The sequence below is a fragment of the Gopherus flavomarginatus genome, chromosome 6, assembly GCF_025201925.1.
Source record: "Gopherus flavomarginatus isolate rGopFla2 chromosome 6, rGopFla2.mat.asm, whole genome shotgun sequence".
Lineage (NCBI taxonomy): Eukaryota > Metazoa > Chordata > Testudines > Testudinidae > Gopherus > Gopherus flavomarginatus.
Window position 1 is genome coordinate 68,986,143 of NC_066622.1, and position 20,973 is coordinate 69,007,115.

At 44.4% G+C, this 20,973-nt stretch overlaps 1 protein-coding gene across 1 annotated transcript in view; it reads right to left on the reverse strand.

Moving 5' to 3' along the window:
- Window positions 1–20,973, reverse strand: part of LOC127053883 (uncharacterized) — a 412,316-nt gene that overhangs the window by 39,193 nt on the left and 352,150 nt on the right. Inside the window, exons 3-6 of the mRNA XM_050959235.1 lie at window positions 10,316–10,395; window positions 9,180–10,028; window positions 7,051–7,231; window positions 761–908 (exon numbers count right to left, since the gene is read on the reverse strand). Coding sequence (XP_050815192.1) covers window positions 761–908; window positions 7,051–7,231; window positions 9,180–10,028; window positions 10,316–10,395 — 1,258 coding nt within the window. The remainder of the gene's footprint in view (window positions 1–760; window positions 909–7,050; window positions 7,232–9,179; window positions 10,029–10,315; window positions 10,396–20,973) is intronic.

Here is a 20,973-nt window from a genome sequence, read left to right on the forward strand (position 1 = left end):
CTTTGAAAAGTGGCTGCACTTAAAAATGACTGTGGGCTTCCAAATTTATTGACGCTCAATTATTTCCACAGCAAATGTGCTTTGCTTACACGTAAAAATGTGGGTTATATTTTTCTGTTTTATTTTTAACTGTTAGCCCTTCAAATGCAACCTGAGATCTAAGAGTCAGGCTAGGTTCTTGTGGTTCCTTCATCACTTCCAGGAATGAAATTTCAGCAGGACAAACTCTGTCCTTAGTGACAACTGTGTCAATGCATCATGTAACTGATTGGACTTTAATACACAATTCTGTTACCAATGAATAAGGAGGTGCTGAATCTAGCTCCCTCTCTTTTTAGCTGTGCTAGCTCTGCAGGGCTACTAGGAATAAAAATCAGGAAACACTTAGGCCTTGTCTACACAGGATTGGTACCGGTTTAAAAATAGATTTAGTTAAAGCAGTGCAACTTCGTGCGTGAACACTTGTATTGGTTTAAAACTGGTTAGACTGGATTAGCTTGCAGCCATACATTTTACTGGTGCAAACTACACTGATAAGCCAGGTTTAAATCGATTTAAGAATGTCCACACACAAAGTTGCACTAGTTTAACTAACCTGGTTTATAATCACACCTTTAGTTAAAATGGTGCAACTTCGGGTCTTATTTTAATTACTAAAGTCAGAGATCTGACAGTTTAAAAAAAAACATCATCTTGCTCAACAGATCTGCCTCTTTCCATTCAGAGTCACTTAAATAAGAAACAAAATAAAGTAACATACCAGTAGTCTGTCCCTGTTTAATCTCTTCAGCAGTCCTGTCTATAAGGACATACAGAGACCACACGACGCAGGTGATGGCAATGATATGGAATGTTACAGAACACATGATCTTCCTCCTCTCACTGGCCGTCATCTGCAACTTCTCCCACTAGCAAGAAATCCAGAAGGCAGAGCAAGCGGTTAGAGGTTTGTGGAAGCAAGAGCAGTGGATGAAAGGAACACTAGTGAACACACCTGACAGGCAGAGGCTGTTTTCCTCACAACACACAGAAGCATTTCTTTTTAAATGTCATTATGTCAGGTAGTTGCCGCAACCCACTAGTCCATATATCAGGGTGCAAGTTCAAGCAGTAGTGACTGGCACTCCAGTTTCTCCCTTGTGACTTTTGGCTCCAATCTTACTCCCATGACTTCAGTGGGAGCAGGAGCTGGTCTTAACAATAAATCTCTGTGCTGGGCCTCGGTGCACTGCTGCTGCTCACGCCTTATTTACCTGTACACACTTCAGTGGTGCAGCAGGGCTCGGGCTGATCCCAAACCCAGTTTTGTACAGCCTAAGCAACACTGCCTGTTAAGAGTGCCCACTGCTCTGTGGCCGAATGAGAGGTGGGGGGCACCAGTAAGTACGCCTGGCAAAATGGTAGTTGCTCAGGAAGGTTTGGCACCACTAATATAAAAACACTGCTATAGAAATGAATGGGCGAGCCACTGGTCAGTGTGTGTTACATGCCCATCTCTGTACCCAACCCACAGAGGATAGGAGTCTGTTACAGCCCCCAGATGTATAGCCTGACTTTAGTTCAAGCAATGGAAACTGATGCTTTTAGGTCTAGGTATTCAGTGCGTACATACTAGGCTATTTGATGAAACAATGGAAGTTGCTACCTATGTTTTATATTCAAGTACATTAATGCGGAACCACACTTCCCCTCTGAATAACCAGTAGAGACAATGAGATGAAGTACCATCTGAAATGCCCAGATGTATGCTGATTACCAAGCCATCAATGATTTTGTTATAGTCCCATTAGAAACCACAACGTTTTGGCCATTACTAAGTAGGAAGGATGCAAAAAAATTAGACATTTTTAAAGACATTTACCACTGGTAATCACTCGAAAAAGGCTTTTATTTTTGATGCATTTGAGAATGAGTCTGGCATTTCCGTCTCATATTCACATTGGACAAATCCTTCACACACCTTCTCTAGGTACACTGTGAGCCACGCATAGTCTCTTCTCCATTACAGCTATGCAAGCCCATTGGGTTGCATTTGACAATGCATGGATGAATTTGGCCTAAAGAGCTTATAACAGAGAAAAAGGAGCTTGAGGCTTCTCAACCACAACTCCCATGAGGCACCATGGCATCATTTCCAAATCAAAATATTTGTGTGTTTGGCCAAATATTCCAGTTACCAAATTCTGCCAAAAATCATTTTTTTCCTGTGGAAAACTTAGATTAAAATGATTTTTTATTTCATTTTCATAAAAATTTTACAAGGAAAAAGCTCCCATGTTTTGACCAGCTCTACTTCATAAGCTGGGTTGTTGTTTCCTAGCTCTGTTGGAAACTCGGACTCTCTCCTTACGGGGTCAATGGGCCAAACACTTTACAGACCTGATTCATGACTGCTTTATCCCCACTGGGACTTGAAGTTAAACCTGGGATGATCACTTTGATTCTTATGCTACTGGCAAGCACCACGCCTATATTTTGGCCTTCTCTTGTTCACAGTCCCGCTACAGGTTATTTTCTCCTGACTGACAGGATACAATACAGGAGGAATTGAGGATGAGGTGTCAGCTTGACTGCAGTTTGAATCTCAGGAACTTTTGAGGCCTAATTCCATTTTGTTTGTTTGTGTTCCCTCCTCCCCATCTCCCCCGTTTATGGTTCTGTTCTGATCATTTTTGGTACCTGGTTTCTTCATAATAGATTAAATTTTCAGAAATGATGAGTGGATTTTGGATATTTCCCTTTCTGGGTGCCCAGTGTGGTATACCTCATAGGGATGAGTTTTTTAGAAAATGCTGAGCATCCACTCATGGTGTTCCAAATTTGACACCTCAAAAAACTGAGATGCCCCAAACCACTAGCCAGTTTGTTAATTTAGACTATTGTGTTTTTATCCTTGCCTTATTTATTTATTTTTGTTTGGTCTTCTTTGTGGTCCAACATCAGGGATGGCCAAAGCATGACCTGCAGGCCCAATGGCACCCAGGATGTTCTACAGTGCAGCTCACAGGTAACTTCCTCCACATATAAGAAGGCGAGGCTGGGAGAAACAACAGGCCCCAAAATGCAGGTCTCCATCGTGATCCAAGAGGTCTCTGTTCAGAACAGCATCATGTCCTGAGCTATATATTTTGCAGACTGCACTTCTGTATTAAAGATGAAGGTGGCTGAAATCTGCTTCATTTTCTGTAGATTAGTAGTGGCTTTGGGATCCTGGCCAACTACCATTACAGCCCTTGGATGGTTACACTTTGGACTCCCCATCCTAGTGATTCAGGATCATCTGCTTGATTTTAATCTTCTATGCTTATTCTTGTCCCAGACTGAGGTTACTTTTATTAACCTCTAACATGGGCAGGCACAGCATGATTTGCCAGTGCTAAGAATATTAGTGGTTCTTATGCAGAAATCCTACTGGTGAGCATCAACTTTGCCTTTGAAAGACAGAGGTATTTGGGATAGGGAAATGGATACCGGACACAACAATGGACAGATCCTTGTGTTCGTCAGTATCGGTAAGGTAAGTCAGTGGGTGTATAGATGGCAGAAAGTGTTAAATAATAGCTGTTGGTTCTAGCAAGTTGAAGTCATAAAATGTTACTATGTATGTTCAGTGCAAAAAAGAAACAAAACATTATTTTTCTGGGTGAATTTCATTGCACCATAAATAAGATTTTGGCTTTAAAAAAAATTTGCTACATTATTATTTTTTATGTAACCAAAGGACTTCAGTGGAATCATTTTACAAATAAATATGAAAGATACAGAGCCTACAATTCCCACATCTTCAAGAAAATTCATAAACCATATGGGCAACAGTACAGCAAATCCTGTGCTTTAGAGTGGGTCTCAGCTCTGAAAGGTGACTGTAGAAATGGTAGGTCCTAACAAAACAGACCAGTTCCTGGTGTACTTTCAGAGTTACAGCTGCTGACTTTGCTGACTACAATAAATGTTTCCTCTTTTTTATTCCTGTTAGTCCTGTGGAGCCAACCCAATCACTGGAGAGGAAAATAGATTTTTTTCTGGCTTGGGCAGCATCAACAGGATTGTCAATTAAGTTCTGACAGCAGATTCTTTATTACTGGTGATGCATGAAACCAGAAAAAATCCAGCTTGACTCTCAGATCCCAGGTTGCATTTTCAAGTAGAAAATACAGATTTATAAAATTGAGCAGACTGTATATGGAATCACTGAGGGATGATAAGCATGGAGTCCCACTGTGCCATGTTTAAAAAAAGAGTCACTTTTGCGAGCAGTGCCACACTTTTAAGGCAAACTATTTCTTTGGAACCAGTCCTTGGACCTACCTTTCGTAAAAGCAGCAAAGAATCCTGTGGCACCTTATAGACTAACAGACGTTTTGGAGCATGAGCTTTCGTGGGTGAATACCCACTTCCTCAGATGCATGTAATGGAAATATCCAGGGGCAGGTATATATATGTGTGCTAGCAAGCAAGCTAGAGATAACGAGGTCAGTTCAATCAGGGAGGATGAGGCCCTGTTCTAGCAGTTGAGGTTTGAAAACCAAGAGAGGAGAAACTGGTTCTGTAATTGGCAAGCCATTCACAGTCTTTGTTCAATCCTGAGCTGATGGTGTCAAATTTGCAGATGAACTGAAGCTCAGCAGTTTCTCTTTGAAGTCTGGTCCTGAAGTTTTTTTGCTGCACGATGGCCACCTTAAGATCTGCTATAGTGTGGCCAGGGAGGTTGAAGTGCTCTCCTAAAGGTTTTTGTATATTGCCATTCCTAATGTCTGATTTGTGTCCATTTATCCTTTTCCGTAGAGACTGTCCAGTTTGGCCGATGTACATAGCAGAGGGGCATTGCTGGCATATGATGGCGTATATTACATTGGTGGATGTGCAGGTGAATGAACCAGTGATGGTGTGGCTGATCTGGTTAGGTCCTGTGATGGTGTCGCTGGTGTAGATATGTGGGCAGAGTTGGCATCGAGGTTTGTTGCATGGATTGGTTCCTGAGCTAGAGTTATTATGGTGTGGTGTGCAGTTACTGGTGAGAATATGTTTCAGGTTGGCAGGTTGTCTGTGGGCAAGGATTGGCCTGCCACCCAAGGCCTGTGAAAGTGTGGGATCATTGTCCAGGATGGGTTGTAGATCCTTGATGATGCGTTGGAGGGGTTTTAGCTGGGGGCTGTATGTGATGGCCAGTGGAGTCCTGTTGGTTTCTCTCTTGGGTTTGTCTTGCAGTAGGAGGCTTCTGGGTACACGTCTGGCTCTGTTGATCTGTTTCCTTATTTCCTCGTGCGGGTATTGTAGTTTTGAGAATGCTTGGTGGAGGTTTTGTAGGTGTTGGTCTCTGTCTGAGGGGTCAGAGCAGATGCGGTTGTACCTCAGTGTTTGGCTGTAGACAATGGATCGTGTGATGTGCCCGGGGTGGAAGCTGGAGGCATGAAGGTAGGCATAGCGGTCGGTGGGTTTTCGATATAGGGTGGTGTTAATGTGACCATCACTTATTTGCACCGTGGTGTCAAGAAAGTGGACCTCCCGTGTAGATTGGTCCAGGCTGAGGTTGATGGTGGGGTGGAAACTGTTGAAATCATGGTGGAATTTTTCCAGAGTCTCCTTCCCATGGGTCCAGATGATGAAGATGTCATCAATGTAGCGTAGATAGAGAAGGGGTGTGAGTGGACGAGAGCTGAGGAAGCGTTGTTCCAGGTCGGCCATGAAGATATTGGCATATTGTGGGGCCATGCGGGTGCCCATAGCAGTGCCACTGATCTGGAGATATATATTGTCATCAAATTTGAAATAGTTGTGTGTAAGTATAAAGGCACAGAGCTCAGCAGCCAGTTGTGCTGTGGCATCATCAGGGATAGTGTTCCTGACAGCTTGTATTCCATCTGTGTGTGGGATGTTTGTGTAGAGAGCCTCTACATCCATGGTGGCTAGGATGGTGTTTTCTGGGAGGTCACCAATGCATTGTAGTTTCCTCAGGAAATCAGTGGTGTCACGGAGATAGCTGGGAGTGCTGGTGGCATAGGGTCTGAGTAGAGAGTCCATATATCCAGACAGTCCTTCAGTGAGAGTGCCAATGCCCGAGATGATGGGGCGTCCAGGATTTCCGGGTTTGTGGATCTTGAGTAGTAGATAGAATAACCCTGGTCGGGGCTCTAGGGGTATGTTGATTTCTTCTGGTGTTAGTGTAGGGAGTGTCCTGAGTAGATGCTGTAGTTTCTTAGTGTATTCCTCAGTGGGATCTGAGGGAAGTGGCCTGTAGAATTTGGTATTGGAGAGTTGTCTGGCTGCCTCCTTTTGATAGTCAGACCTGTTCATGATGACAACGGCACCTCCTTTATCAGCCTCTTTGATGATAATGTCAGGATGGTTTCTGAGGCTGTGGATGGCATTGCATTCTGCACGACTTAGGTTGTGAGGCAAGCGATGTTGTTGTTCCACGATTTCTGCCTGTGCATGCCGGCGGAAGCATTCAATGTATAGGTCCAGGCTGTCATTTCGACCCTCAGGAGGAGTCCATGTGGAGTTCTTTTTCTTGTGCTGTTGGTGGGAGGGCACCCGTGTATCAGTGCACTGTTCAGGGTTGTCCTGGAAGTATTCTTTGAGTCGGAGACGGCGAAAGTAGGCTTCCAGATCGCCACAGAACTGTATCATGTTGGTGGGGGTGGCAGGGCAGAAAGAGAGTCCCCGAGATAGGACAGACTTTTCTTCTGGGCTGAGTGTGTAGTTGGATAGATTGACGATATTGCTGGGTGGGTTAGGGGTACCACTGTTGTGGCCCCATGTGGCAGGTAGGAGTTTAGACAGCTTACAGTCCTTTTTCCTTTGAAGAGAGGTGAAGTGAGTAATGTAGATCTCCTGTCTTATTCTAGTGAAGTCCGTTTGTATAGAAGTTTGGTTATTAATGAGAGTCTCCAGGTTGGAGAGCTCTTTTTTGATGTTTTCCTGTTTGCTGTATAGGATGCTGATCAGGTGGTTCCTCAGTTTTTTTGATAGAGTATGACATAATCTCTCACTGTGGTCTGTGTAGTATGTAGATAGCAGTGGATTTTTTACCTTTAGTCCATTTGGTACCTTTCGTAGGGGCTTTAATTTGGTCTCCATGATGAACTCATACTTGCAGAGTTCAGAACATCGGGTGTCTGAGCTCTTGATCCACTGCTGCAGGCAGGCTTGGTGCACAAAATGAAGACTTCCTGTGCAGTGACAGGGGGTAATCAAGGGGCTTTCCTCATCTCCTTCACGGTGACATATCCTGAATCAGGAGCAAAGCAGCTCATTAGGAGGCAGTAGCAGAGACAGGGAAAACCAAAACAACGTAGAGGAGGCTTTTAACATTTGTGATCAGGCACGGTCAACCAGTGAAGATTCCAAACGACATACATTTCAAACCAAGAAATTTATCAATAAGAAATACCAACAAATAAAATAAAATATGACACACAATAACTGAGCACAAACACTGCTAACTACACAATTTCTCTCTAGCTCACTGGTCAGACACATAAGGTCTGAAAGAGATTTGATAATGAAAAGAGAAAGAACAGGGTAAGAAATTACAACGCATCGTCTTGTCTACCAGAACAATAGTACTTTACTGAGTGTGGCATTTAAGCAGTACGGACACTTCCCATGACAGAACATGCTCACAGAGGTGTAAACCTAACTCTGGTTTACAATTAAAAAAAAAAAAAAAACAAATAAACAAAAAAACCAGAAACCACCACACCCACACAAACTCCACAAGAACATGAAGGGCTAACCTATGAGGCCTGAATCTTGCCTTCTGGGATGGATTATTTCTAGTAAAAGTTACCAAGAGATGGACTCAGGCTGCAAAGCTCTGGTCTGACTCTTGCCAAAGTTGGGAATGTTTAGATCTTCTGCCCATCTCAACTCACTCACTTTGCAATGGCTGCCAATGACAGCTACAGTAAGGTTCCCCATATTCCCTATCGATTAACCTAGTGGGCACTGAGTAGCTCCTCTCCCAATACGTTGCCATTCCAAGGTACTGCAGTTCCAATTCCATTTCAAGCTCCAGTTAACGGAGACACTTGGTTCAGCATATTGCCACGGAAGCAGATGGATAATTAATTTCCTATGAGGTTGTTTTAAAAAGTTAATGAAGAATAACACTGGGGGCACGAGTGCAGAAGGTCAGTGAGGATGGGACCAATATCTTCTGGAGCATCCCACCTACCCACTGTCGGAAACCCTTATTGAGTCCTTGTGACCCAGCTGCTACTTTGCACTCTGACTGCTGGCTGAGGAGCCAAGTGGTGAAGGTAAGTGGGCTGGCAAGTATCACTGGGGCCCAGGGATGAGAAGCAGCAATGAGGTGGACTGTGCTGAACAAGGGGGCAGAGTGAGTAGCATTGGGGAGGCAGGTGGTAACAGGAAAGGAGTCAGGAAGCAGGGGATACATTATGGGCCTTTGCAGAGGTTGGGTCACTTGTAGGGGAGAGAAAGGAGTTGGAGAGGATGATTGGTAGGAGAACAGGGGCCAATTCTCACTATACCGAGTGCCTACCCAAAACCAGGCTGAGGCAGAGTGGCAGACTCTGCACCCAGATGAGGGGGCAGAACTAGGTAGCTGCCTCTGATGTGGCTTTATATCTTCCGGATCTGGTTAAGTTTCTGCAGCGGCACAGTCCATCCAGACCACACCTCACTTGTTTGGCCCCACACGATGGACACGCATCAGGGCCATGTTCTGGCTCATCACTAACAGTGAGCCCTTGAATTACGCTTTTCACCCGAGGCCCTTTATGAACAGATACATGGAAATAAACAAAAAAGCTTTACCAAAAAAAAATCATACATAAGTTGATCAAATCTAGGAAGTGACACTTAAATGGCCCATCTTCCAATGACCGTCAGCAAAGCACATTGCTCTTTAAGCTAAGAACGTTCAGCTTGGCCTTTAATATGTGTAGCTGATTCTCTCAGATATTCCTGGGTTTGGCACCAATAAAACCACTTTGGAATGCGGAGCTGTGAAGCAAATTGCTTTGGGTTGCAAAGAATTTATTGACTCAAAGGCAAGCTTCCACTTAGTGGATTAATAAAGCATTGGAAAAACAGCAGGCCTCAAACTGCACATATTAAAGCAAGATGAGAGAACACAAAGGCAGAGAAAGCAGAGCAGGTCACCGACGAGTGTAGGAGGGGGTAGAGGAAGGCGTTCTCTGTAAACCAACCTGCAGGCATCCCCCGACGTGGACACAGGGGAAAGAGGGGGGAATTTTTCTGATAGGGGAGAAGGGCAGTCTAGGTCACTGTCTTTCTCAGCTGAACAGAGTGGTGCCCGCAGCTCCTTTGATTTCAACCTTACGGAGGCACTGTCCTCGAATACGTCACCATCCCCCATGTCATCAGAGCAGAAGCCTGTGCTTTCCACCAGCACGCTGGAGGATTTTGCAGTTTGGAAGTGGCTTGGATAGCTCTCTAGTTCATGGAACTTATGCACGCTGCTGGCACTTGAGCTGTGGGAGAAGGAAAAGAGGTAGCGCAGCAGCTTTTTGCTTCTTGCTGACGTCTCATTGTCCACCTTGTCATCCAGGAGAGGTATATGCACCGCATGGTGGTTCTCGGTTGCTCCCGAAGCGCTCGAGTAGGTGGGGGAAAGAGACGGCATGTAAGAGTGTTTAGAATTGCTAAAAGAAGGCCTGAGATTGAGTGATTTCTTCTCTTTCTGATTAAATCTGTTAATCCTTAAACACTGCTCCTGTGTCGGGGTCAGTTTGCCTTCAGAGCACGTTCGCTCCCCATAGTTAGAGCTCTCTGTGGTGCTCTGTGCCTTCTGGTCCACGTCGTTGAGGGACTTGGAGAATTTAAGAGCTCGGGCGGCTTTTGCATTTTTAGCAGACTCGAGCGCATGGACCCAATCCTGCCCATGGGAGTTTCTCTTTGATGCCTGTAACGTGTCCTGACAGATTACTGTCACTGTGACCCCCTGTGTCAGAGAATTCTGGCAGTGAGGATTTTTCAAGACAACAGCAGACTGCACTGGACTGTGATGACAACATTCAGAAAATACTGCACTGGAACTGCATGCAGAACAGTGGAATAAAAGCACAGAAAGTAAAAACAATTAGACAAGGGAACACGTATAATCAAAGTGAAGAAACAAGAATTATGGCTAGTGTTGGGCTGGTAAACACAGCAAGCAAACAGTAGGTGGATCCCATGGAGCAGCACTAGACAGTATTCGAGAGAAACAAATGGGACATTTAGAATCAGAGCCCTAGATTGCTTACTTCCTGGTGTACATGATTTTTTCATAAATTGGTCCTTGTACAGGCCCCACTGCAGCTCTACAAACAACAAACATTACCTGCAGATGTCCTGATTGGATGGCATAACAGAGGTTCGAGAGAAGCTATGAGGAGCAGAAACGGAGGTTGGACTGCCAGCCTGCAATAAGAAATGACAGGTCAGCTTTTCTGAAGCACCAGTCTTTAGTATCAAACACAGTATCTGGGGGCAGATACTGCATCAGATCCAATGCTCTTGGGTTAGTTGTAGATGTGTGAGGCTTGTGGAGACAAGCACTGAATGTCAAAGAGCTTTGTTTGACTAATGAGTGTACACCATCACAACCCTTGGAAGAGGTATTCATATACCTGGAGCATACCTCTTCACACCAAAATGCAGCCTTCTCTGGGGTGGAACCTGGCAGTTTTTAAACTCTATAAAGAACAACAGTTCAGGAAATGAAGAATGCCATATTCATTCAAAGGAGGAATTAAACAGGGAGAGAGTATTTACCTAATTAAGATTTAGCTAGCACACAGGAGCTAACACTGCTATTTGAAAATACCATGGGACATTTAATGACGACAAGAGGCCAGGGTCTTGGCTTTCTAAGAGTTAGGCCATCAACAGTCCAGTATCCCACACATCTTTCTGGGGCATATGTTTAGTACCAGCTCCCAGGAAAGAGCACCCCATGCTGAATCAGACCCCTCCCTGATGTGCTCTTTATACTTTGAGGTTTTATATTCTGGGTTTATACTGACAGAGCCTCCCATCTGTGTGGAGGCAAACCCTGGTAGCACTTAGCTTGAGGAGACCTGACAAGATCACAGCCTGAAATGCAACAGCTGAAGAATCCAGAGTTCTGCTCACCCAAATGAAAAATAAAGATCATCCATTTGGGCTGAAATTAAGAGAGGGAAAATTCAGGTTGAATCTCAGGAAAAGCAACAGACTAGACTGTGGAATAATCAACATGCGGAAGTGGTAGACGCTCCAGCATCTGGCACATTTAAAACTAGAATTGAGAAAACTCTAACAGAAATACAGTATGGAGTATTCTTGCCCTGACAGGGAACAGGACCACATGACCTAACATTCATGTATTGGTGAATGTGAAATGTTTCTACCATTCTGAAATTTCAGATGAAGGAATTGGGTATGTGTAAACTCTATGTACATGGGTAACGTGTAGGCAGACTCCCCTACATTCCATGGCTGAAGAATTTGCTGTGTATTTTGACCCTTGTTGCAGAGTTGTGCTCTAGAATCCCAACTTTTATTTAAAAGTAAAATTATATTTCTAGCCATTTTGGTTGCAAAGCAAAGCAAACCTTGAAAACCTGAATAGTGCATTGTCATCTGCCTTAGTCTGCAGGCAGCCTGAAAAAAAAAGAGTTTTGAAAGGAGCTAAATGCCCCATTCATCTCAGTGGGGTGCTAAATCTGAAACCAAAAGATGACAATTTAAAATGACAGTACTAATGCTTTTATTGTCGAACCTTTAGCAGAAACATCCAGCTAATATGCTTGACCACAACCTCAGACTGCCTCACATTTCTACATTTCTTCAACTACCAGATACCTCAACTGCCCCTTATCCAGCTGCCAAAACTCAAGCTTCCCAAAGGAAACTTTTGCAATGCAGTTCTACAGGGTCAGTACAAAAATCTTTGTCATATAAAAACTAAATATGTGGGACAGAGTTAAATACACAGTTTACTATCCAAATATATAGCACAAGGGCTACTGTACCGAGTGTAATATTCAATCCCATATTTAATTTATTAAAAGCCTCTGTGGTACATTTAAAATGAAGTTGCCACAAGCTTTAGGAATTTTACTGCAGAATTTAGGTTCAGCTTGCCACAGAGTTTGCATGACTTTACTTATAGATAGATGGGTATCCTACCAGAGAGGGTCACCTATAAAATAATAGTCACAGAAAACATCAAGCCAAAATCTGTTTGAATTACATTAAGGGTGTGACAAACCAACAAACTGCACATCAACAGTTGGTTATATTAGCTTTGCCCTGAGGACCATAGCTCATATATTTTATACTATGTGAATCAACACCCTGGTAATAGAGTGAGTCCTCACCTACACGTGTTGAGGTGAGTTCAAGACAGTGCCAGACGTTTTTTGGAAATGCTTTAGTTTTGTCTCTTTGTTTTATTGCCTTAGCATCAACTTCAAAACAGGTTTTTCTCGGACGTTAAATGTTCTTGTCTCCCAACATGATTCTTTTGTGATCATTGTGGTTGTTTTTCAAAAACACCACCACCACATCAGTGTGGAAGCTGACATTTGGATCTGCAGTAATTATGCAAATGTGCATTAATGAGATTTTTTAAAATGCTACAGGATATATTTAGCAAGCTTTTAAAAACAAAATATTGACCCAATGGAACAGCACACTACACTGTGCCTTGGAAACCCAAAAAAGCAGATGTTACTGGAAGCACAGGAGTTTACTCAAGAGATAAATACATCTCAGGCTCTTGAAAGAAAAAGATATAAGAAGTATCTGGCAATATGGACTCTGGATACAGGACCGAATCCCGGCTCTGCTTCCCATGGAAGGAAGGACCATGCAAACATCCATGTAGAGAAGAGAGACTCACTGGCACAGTGCCTCCTGCTGGTCATCCTGGGAATTAGCTCTTGTCCAGCTCAGAGTGCCCTCTGCTGGCTGGTGGCTCACCTGCCTCAGCCCCTATGACCCTCCCGGACCACAGTGCCCCTTACCCTCAGGTTCTGCCCACCACAGTACCCCAGACGCTGGGTCTCCCCTCCCAGGGGAACCCCCAACCCTCTATCCCCCCCTTGCCTCAGTGGCTACTGCCAGTCATCATCTAGCCCCTCTTCACTGGGGTAGACTGCAGTGTAATGGCCACTCATCATTGGCAAGGGGGGCTTGGACCTACTGCCTTCCCTGCAGCCCAGTACCTCTCTAGGCCTTTCTGTCAGGCCATAGCCTGGGAGGTTGCCAGGCCTGAGGTCCCCAGCTCAGCCTGCCCCTTCCCCAGCACTGTTCTGCCCACGGTACCCTTTGCTCCGTAAAGCAGCAAGGTTCATCTCTGTCCAAAGCTGCCTAGAGAGAGACTCCTCCAACTTCTGGCCCACAACCCTCTTGTCAGGGACAGCTGGGCCCTAACTGAGCTGGACACAGCTGTGGCTGCTGCTCCAATCAGCCTAGCTTGGCTGTTTTAACCCCTTTTCTCCAGCACTCCCCAGGGCAGCCCTCAACCCGGAGCTGTTTCAACCCCTTCAGCGCTGGAGTGGGGTGACCACCCTGCTATAGTCCTACAATGTCCATGTGGACTCACGACGGGCCTGGCCCACACCTAGGGTGTCTGGGCATGGTGCAGAAGGGATGAAGAAGGTATACACTCACTCCATGGGCTGTTTCGTGATAGGGAGACCATTCAACCCTCAGACGGCTCTCCGTGCGGCCCACAGAGGTTATTCTCATGGGGGAGCAGGGAGAGGGTGCAGAAAAGGGAGTAGTATGCCCCCCCCAAAAAAAACAAAAACACAAAACTAAACAGAAACAAAATGGCAAGACTTTACAACAGGGATCACTTTAGTCCCTATGGCAATTTTTGTCTGAATAGGGGACCTCCCGCCCCTACGTTGTAGAACAGTATTGGTGTGCACTGTTTGTTGCTGCTCCCTTCCCCAGAGGAGGCTGCATCTTAGTGGTGCTGGATGCATACAAAGCCCAATTCTGCAAACCCTTAATGGCAGAACTCCCAGCGAAACCAAGATCAAGCCCAAAGTTTGTGCAATGCTTTGGCTCCAGTGCAATGTAAAATATTATTGATGAGTTATAAACCCCTCAAAAGAGAGACGGAGAATAGAAACGCTGGCCTGAAATGGTTCAACCGCATGAGTGGAAAACCTAAAATTAACCAAGTGAGGCTCTAAGAGGCTGTGAAAGCCAAGAATGGACAGAAACAGTTACATTAAAATTATCTCTTTGCATCAACTCAGCTAAACTAACAATGAATACTTCCACCAAAACTTCCTGACTGGCCCCCCTCCCATTGCAGGACAGAAAGTGCTGCAAAGGCATCGTGCTACACAGAGTGTAAATGTAATCCTGAGACCGCGATCCTGCACAAAAATGTCACATGACCAAAAAATTAAAGACTGTATTGTAATGCACATGTACATACAACCTTAACTGTGGTATTTACTAATTTCTGAGTGCTTCTCTTTGCAAGCTTAATGTCTGAAGCTCTGTTTCATTTCTTAAATCTTCCCAAATGATATTCCATCTGCATGTGAGAAATTGTATTCATTTTTCTTATGCAAAAATCCACAACTGTAACAGAACATGGAGAAACTATCCATTGATTAACTTTCAACTTCAATACACACGCATACATTGGACCAAAAGAAACCTGGGATATTGTACATTCAAAAAGAAATCTACCGTGGTACAATAAAAAACAGAGGATGTGCACAAAGTACATTTTTTCTACTCTTAAAACTCAGTCAAATCTAAGCAGATTGTCACTGATATAAGTACCTGTTTTTCAGGAAACGTCCCTGTCAAATGTCAATCTCTAAAGTGCAAGATCTGTTCAAGAAAGCTTGAAAAAAATTGTAATGGAAAAGGTGTATTTCCCCCCCCTTCACCCCAATCTCTTCCTATGGAAAAACAGCAGGACTGTTTTCGCTCAAACTCCCCACCAAACACAAACCAAACCAAAAATAAATTTAACCTCAGAAAGTGACTAGACCTAGAAATTTTCAGTAATTTGAAAGATAAAAGTTTGAGGACATTATAAACAACTGAAAGAGACCCCCTTTGGAATATAAACAGTTAGAAAACCTTAACAACAGTGTAGCTGCTGCTACTTACTCCAGCTTTTATGCACGTTATAGTATGTCTCTAAGTATTATTAGTTAAAACATGTACAATAGCTGGTAGTGTTTTTCAAAGCATTCTTGACTGTATTAGGTTTTTTGTTATGCTGACATCACAGCGCATATCCTACATACAAAAGACCTCATCACTAACTCCAGTTTTATACAGTTTTACTGCATTGACTTCAGTGCACTTGCTCCTGATGAACACCAGTTTCTGTGAGAGGAGAATCAGATCCAGAGCACCTAGAATGGATCCTGGGAATTAAATTAGCAAACTGCTCCATATTGCCATAGCGCTGTCCCACAACAACTCAGAAGAAAGGTCAGCACATGGTGAATAGTGTATATCAACATTCCAGTCTGATGCAATTCAGCAGGATCAGTGTGTAATCTCCAGTGTCGTTACTCAGGTAATCACAGTGAGTTTGAACGTGATAATCTGCTGAAGCCCAGTTAGTTCTGGGATCACCATTAGAAAGAAGCCTGCGATAGCTTCTAATTCTAATTCCCTTTTCTCCTCTGAACAATCCTGTTAGCAAAGGACCTCAGCACCTTTTTTACAGTAATGTCTGCCCACAACTAAGTGCTGCACATCTGACCAGTCAAATCCCCGCCCCCCCAAACCAAAACAAAGCAATTTTCGTTGTAGTGCATGATGTAGATCTGGCTATGGCTAAGCAATATTCCTAATTATCTACTCCTCTGAGTAGGTGACTGCTTACAGTACTGTCATCCCACTTTAAGCTGTGCTTTGGTAATAGTAATTAACCCTAGTGTTAAAGAACAGCTCTTGTCATATTCAAACAAAATGATCAAGTTACTCATTGAAGACACAGTTAAAAACAAATCCAGCCCCAGGGTAATTCATCCATTGATTAAAAATGTGGTATGAAGAAGGTGAAGCTTTTTCCCACCCCTGCCAATGCTGCCGTATGTAGTTGCAACAGCAGGCAAAAATCTTAGTACTTTTTATTATTTATGTTATGGTGACACTTGAAGCCTGAAAGGAGACTAGGGTCCTAATGTGCTAGATAGATGCTGTATATATCTGTGGTGAGACACCTTCCCTGCTCTAATCTAAATAGGAAAAATAGAGACAAAGCGTGAGGGAAAGGAAGCGTCATTACGTCCCTGCTTTAGAGATGAAGAACTGAGGCAAGCAGAGATTAAGCAACACAGAAAGTTACAAAGGAAGTCTATAGCGGGGCCAAGAATCAAACCCAGCTCCCCTGAATTCCAGGTCAGTGATTATTCACAAAACCAGCTTTCCTCTGATTTTGTGTTGTGATCCAGCCACTCTGTGCTGCACTGCCGACATAAAATAGATAAATAAATAAAATGAAATCCCCCAGCTAGTCTACCCAGCTCTCAGAATCACTCCAGTATTAGGGGGACCCCTCTCTCCCCCCATGGCACAGAACTGTTAGAGAAGCTCCTGCACACTTCCCCTCACAGCTGTAGGAGCAAAGTGGGCATGACTGGGCTCTCTAACATCTCGCTAATCCCAGCCGCTGTATAAATCTTTTGGGGATGCAGGTGGAATTTAGAGCAGCCTGCATCTGCCCACATCTGGCTCATGACTGGGGAGGCACAAAGGATGCCACTTTCGCATCCCTTTCCTCATCTGAGCTGAGTGCTCCCTGTGATGCTTTCCAGGGGTACCCATGGTTGTGAGGCACCTTGCTACCCCTGGCATGAGGAAGCCTTGTCTGTGCCCGCTGCATGTCAGCTCCCTGACTCCTACAGTCACAGGCAACACCAGCACTCCCCTCTCAGTCTGTGCAGGCTCCACTGTCCCTCTGCAGGTTAGCGATTGCATGCTGGAATCAGGAGGCAAGAGTCAGGGTCAGCCTGGGGTCAGAGACTGGATATTAGAAAGCGAGGTGAGGTCTGGAGTTGCAGCAAGTCACAAATTTGTGTAGTTGCTCAGACAACTTCTTAGGGCACCCTCTTGGGTTAAACAGTGAGCATGGGCCAATCGAAGGCTGCAGTGTGCTCTCGCCTTGATCCCTTTGGGCAGTACTGCCTGCGGCACCTAATGGCTCTGCATGGCCTCCTGGGGGAACATCAGCTGTCCCAGGCTCTACAGACTTGGGTACTAGTCCCACAAATGCTTACGCTGACTCTACAATCCTTCATGGGCAAAATTCCTATTGAAGCTAAAGGGACTTTTGCCTACAGTGCTACAAGATTTGGCCCCCAGGGTAATATGCCACAGTGAGGAGTATAGTAGAAATACAAAGGTTAGACAGATCATCAAAGAAATATTTAGATTCATTATCACCAGGTTTCAAACTTCACAACAATCAACATATTTCTAAATACCAATGAGCAATTTTAATTCTCTGTTCTAAGAATTACCATGAAACATGCAGCAACTCATGAGTAAGGAAGGTAGAGGAGGTTCGCATTAAACCCCAGGGATACATTCATAAGTTATTTGGAGCCACTGCAGAATAACCATAATTGCTTGGCTCAGTCCAGTGCTGTCAACACCTCACCTTCATGAGCATGAAATGCATTCGCAGCTTATTTGAATACAGCAAAACACACAAACAAATTGGCTGGAAACTCTAGTTATGGTTCAATCCCCAAACACTGGTCTCTGTCTTTTCACGGTGTATCTATGCAGTGCCTAACATGATGGGGTTCCGATCCTTAGTTGGTGTCCCTTGGTGCTACTGCAATTAATAAAAAATAAGGAGAATTCGTGATGCACAGTGTTATATGTCCAAAGTCTTTCCTTCTCATTGCTTGGAGTGGCCAACATAAATACAGGTGGTCTCCATGTAGACTGGGGCATAGGAGTGGAAGTTGAGAGGTTGCTTTCAAGGGCTCAGATACCATAGTGCTGGACAGTACAATAGCAGGATTGAGCATTAAACACAGTCCTGTAAACCCTTACTGTCAGGCATAGGTCCTTTTAACTATGGTAAGAAGCACTACATCCAGCATGTACTGATGGAAAAGTCTGTACTTGGAATAAATGCCTTGCAGAGATGGAGAATGGTCAAGAACCAAAACAGGAGACCATAGCAGAATAGCTGGAATAATTCAGTCCCACTGTCACAGAAAAATTAGTGTCTGCTAAGTGTGCTCTGAAGTCATTGCAGTAGCAGTATCTTAGGACTGGACAACACAGCTATGTTGCTCAGGGGTATAAAAAACCACCCCCGCGTGACATAGCTTTGCCAGCCTAACTGCTGGTGCAGATGCAGTTAGGTACAGGGTCAGCTTTAGGACATGCGGGACCCTATTTGAAAGAGCTGCCGCTGAAATGCCACCAAAGACAGCAACAGCGATTGAGCTGCCACAGAGGATAGTGGCGGCAATTCGGCGGCAGCTCAGTTGCTTGCTGCTGTTTCCGGCGGCACGTCGGTGGAGAGTGTGGGGGCCCTCTTCCGACGCTGCGGGGCCCTCTTAGGCGCAGGGCCCAATTCCTGGGAATCAGAGGAATTGCCCTAAAGCCGGCCTTGGCTAGGTAGGCGGAAGTATGCTTCCGTGAGTGCAGTGAAATGATGTTCCTGCACTGACAGAAAGACCTTTTCCATCAGTATAGGCTGCATCTACACTACTGGCATAGCTATGTATCGTACGTATGTACCGGTATCGTAACTATGCCAGTATAGTTCCTGTAGTGTAGCCATAGCCTTAGACTATCATTCCTGTCTTTTCAGGGAAGCAGGGCAGGGATTTCAACATCTAATGAAGAAGGAAACACTACATTAAAATAGGGAAAATATACCTGAAACCTTCAGGGAAGTCAGCTTTGCACTGTACTCCCAGCAGTGGTTCTGAAGTAACAGACTTTTCTGGACAATGGGAGCTGCGGGGGCAGTGCCTGCAGGGAGGGACAGCGTGTGGAGCCACGTGTCCCCACACAGGAGCTGCAGAGGTGTGTCCGCTGCTTCTAGGAGCCGCGGGGGGCTGGGGCAATCAGGGAGCCTGCCTTAGCCCCCTGCACCACTTACCAGGAATCTCCTGAGGTAAATGCCGCTCGACGGGAGCCTGCACCCCAGCCCTGAGCCCCCTCTTGGAGCCAGCACTCCATATCCCCTCCTGTACCCCGACCCCCTTCCTGCAGCCCAAATCCCTGGCCCAGCCCTGAGCCCCCTCCCAGAGCCAACACCTCATATCACCTCCTGCACCCCAACCCGCTGCCCCAGCCCAATGAAAGTGGATGAGGGTGGAGGAGAGCAAGCGACAGAGGGAGGGGGAGATGAAGTGGGCAGAGCCTCGGGGAATGGTTAGAGTAGATCCTGGGTTGCACTTAAATTAAAAAGTGACCTTGTGCATAAAATTTTCTTTCATAAGGGGTTGCCCCAAGTGCTCCAACTCGGGCCATCCAAATGCCACTGCTGATACCAGAACAAGTGCACAGATCATCCATGCATGATGCAAGACACGCAAAGATCGATTACTCTAGGTTTAACGCAAAGATGATGTCCAGCTAAGGACACTTATATGCTCTGTGTTTGACCTTATACTGGTGTCCCTATGGGTGGCTAGTGTGGAGGGATGGAAGTGCCATGTCTCTTCTCTCAGCTGCCTCCATTGCCCTTGTGGAGTATAATTCCTCTCTCCGTGTCAGACTACACTAGCCCTAGCATACCAGGAATGCGAGGACTAAGATCGTATTGTTTTCCTACAAAGGGATGCCTAGGCACCATCAAGCCCTTTGTGTAAAGATGCAGATGGTTTTACCTATTTTAATAACACCAAAAGTAAGCTATGGTTACACACTCATTAATGGGCTGATCCTGCCTGAATGATGGCAATGTGCCATTGAATCCAATGGCAGCAAGACAAGGCCTTTAATGCACACTATTGTGGAGCTGTTTCAATATACCTTCATAGATCCAAAGGCCAGAAGGGACTGCTATGATCTTCTAGTCTGGTCTCCGGTGTGTAACAGGCCATAGAATTTCCCTGAATTAATTCTTCTTTGAACGTGAGCATATATTTTAAAAAAGCTTTCAATCTTAAAATTGCCAGTGATGAAGAATCCAACACAACCCCTGGTAAGTTTCAGTGGTTAATTACCCTCACTGTTAAAAATCAGTTCTTGGAAGTAGGCATGATTACAGCCATTTTACAGGCCTTTTACAGATGAGGAAACTGAGGCACAAAGATTACAAGATTTACCCAAGATATCACAGCAAATCTGCAGCAGAGCTAGGACTTAATTTAGGTATCTTAACTTCCAGTCCCCCATTCTAACAGCTAGACCATCCCCCGTCCTTGCAAATATGATGCAACATCCACTGATCTCATGTTAGTAAGACAGCAATTCTGTAACCCGGTTACTCTTACACAACCAGCAGTCAATCCTACAAAAGGCACACACATGAGTACGTTTACCCAATAAGCTAAGAGTTTTTACAGAATCATACTATGCATGTTTGGCTACAAAGGAGCAGTTATCATTTTCCATTGTATCCTTGCGTAATATTCAGGCTTCACAAATTTGATTTTTTTAAAATAACTTTTACAAATACAGATGTTTATTTTGAAGCATTTTTTTCTATTTTTATTATTTAAATTATCACAGTTGTGGGGAATTATAGGGGACGTCAGACAATGAGGGGATCAGACAATTATTTAGTGACAGTAATTGTTGAGATTCAAAAATTTAAAGTTTTATAACTGTTAAAACACAAATTAATCAACATCACATGTCAAAGTACACAAAATAAATATCCTTAAATCAAACTCTAAGAAGTTCTCAAGCAGCATTTTTCTTGCTTTGTCTATCTACACATTTTGATTATCATTGATTGAAATATTTTTATAGTGGTTCGTGTGTGTACGGTGAAATTGATGTTTACTGACATTTACTAACAAAAATGTAATC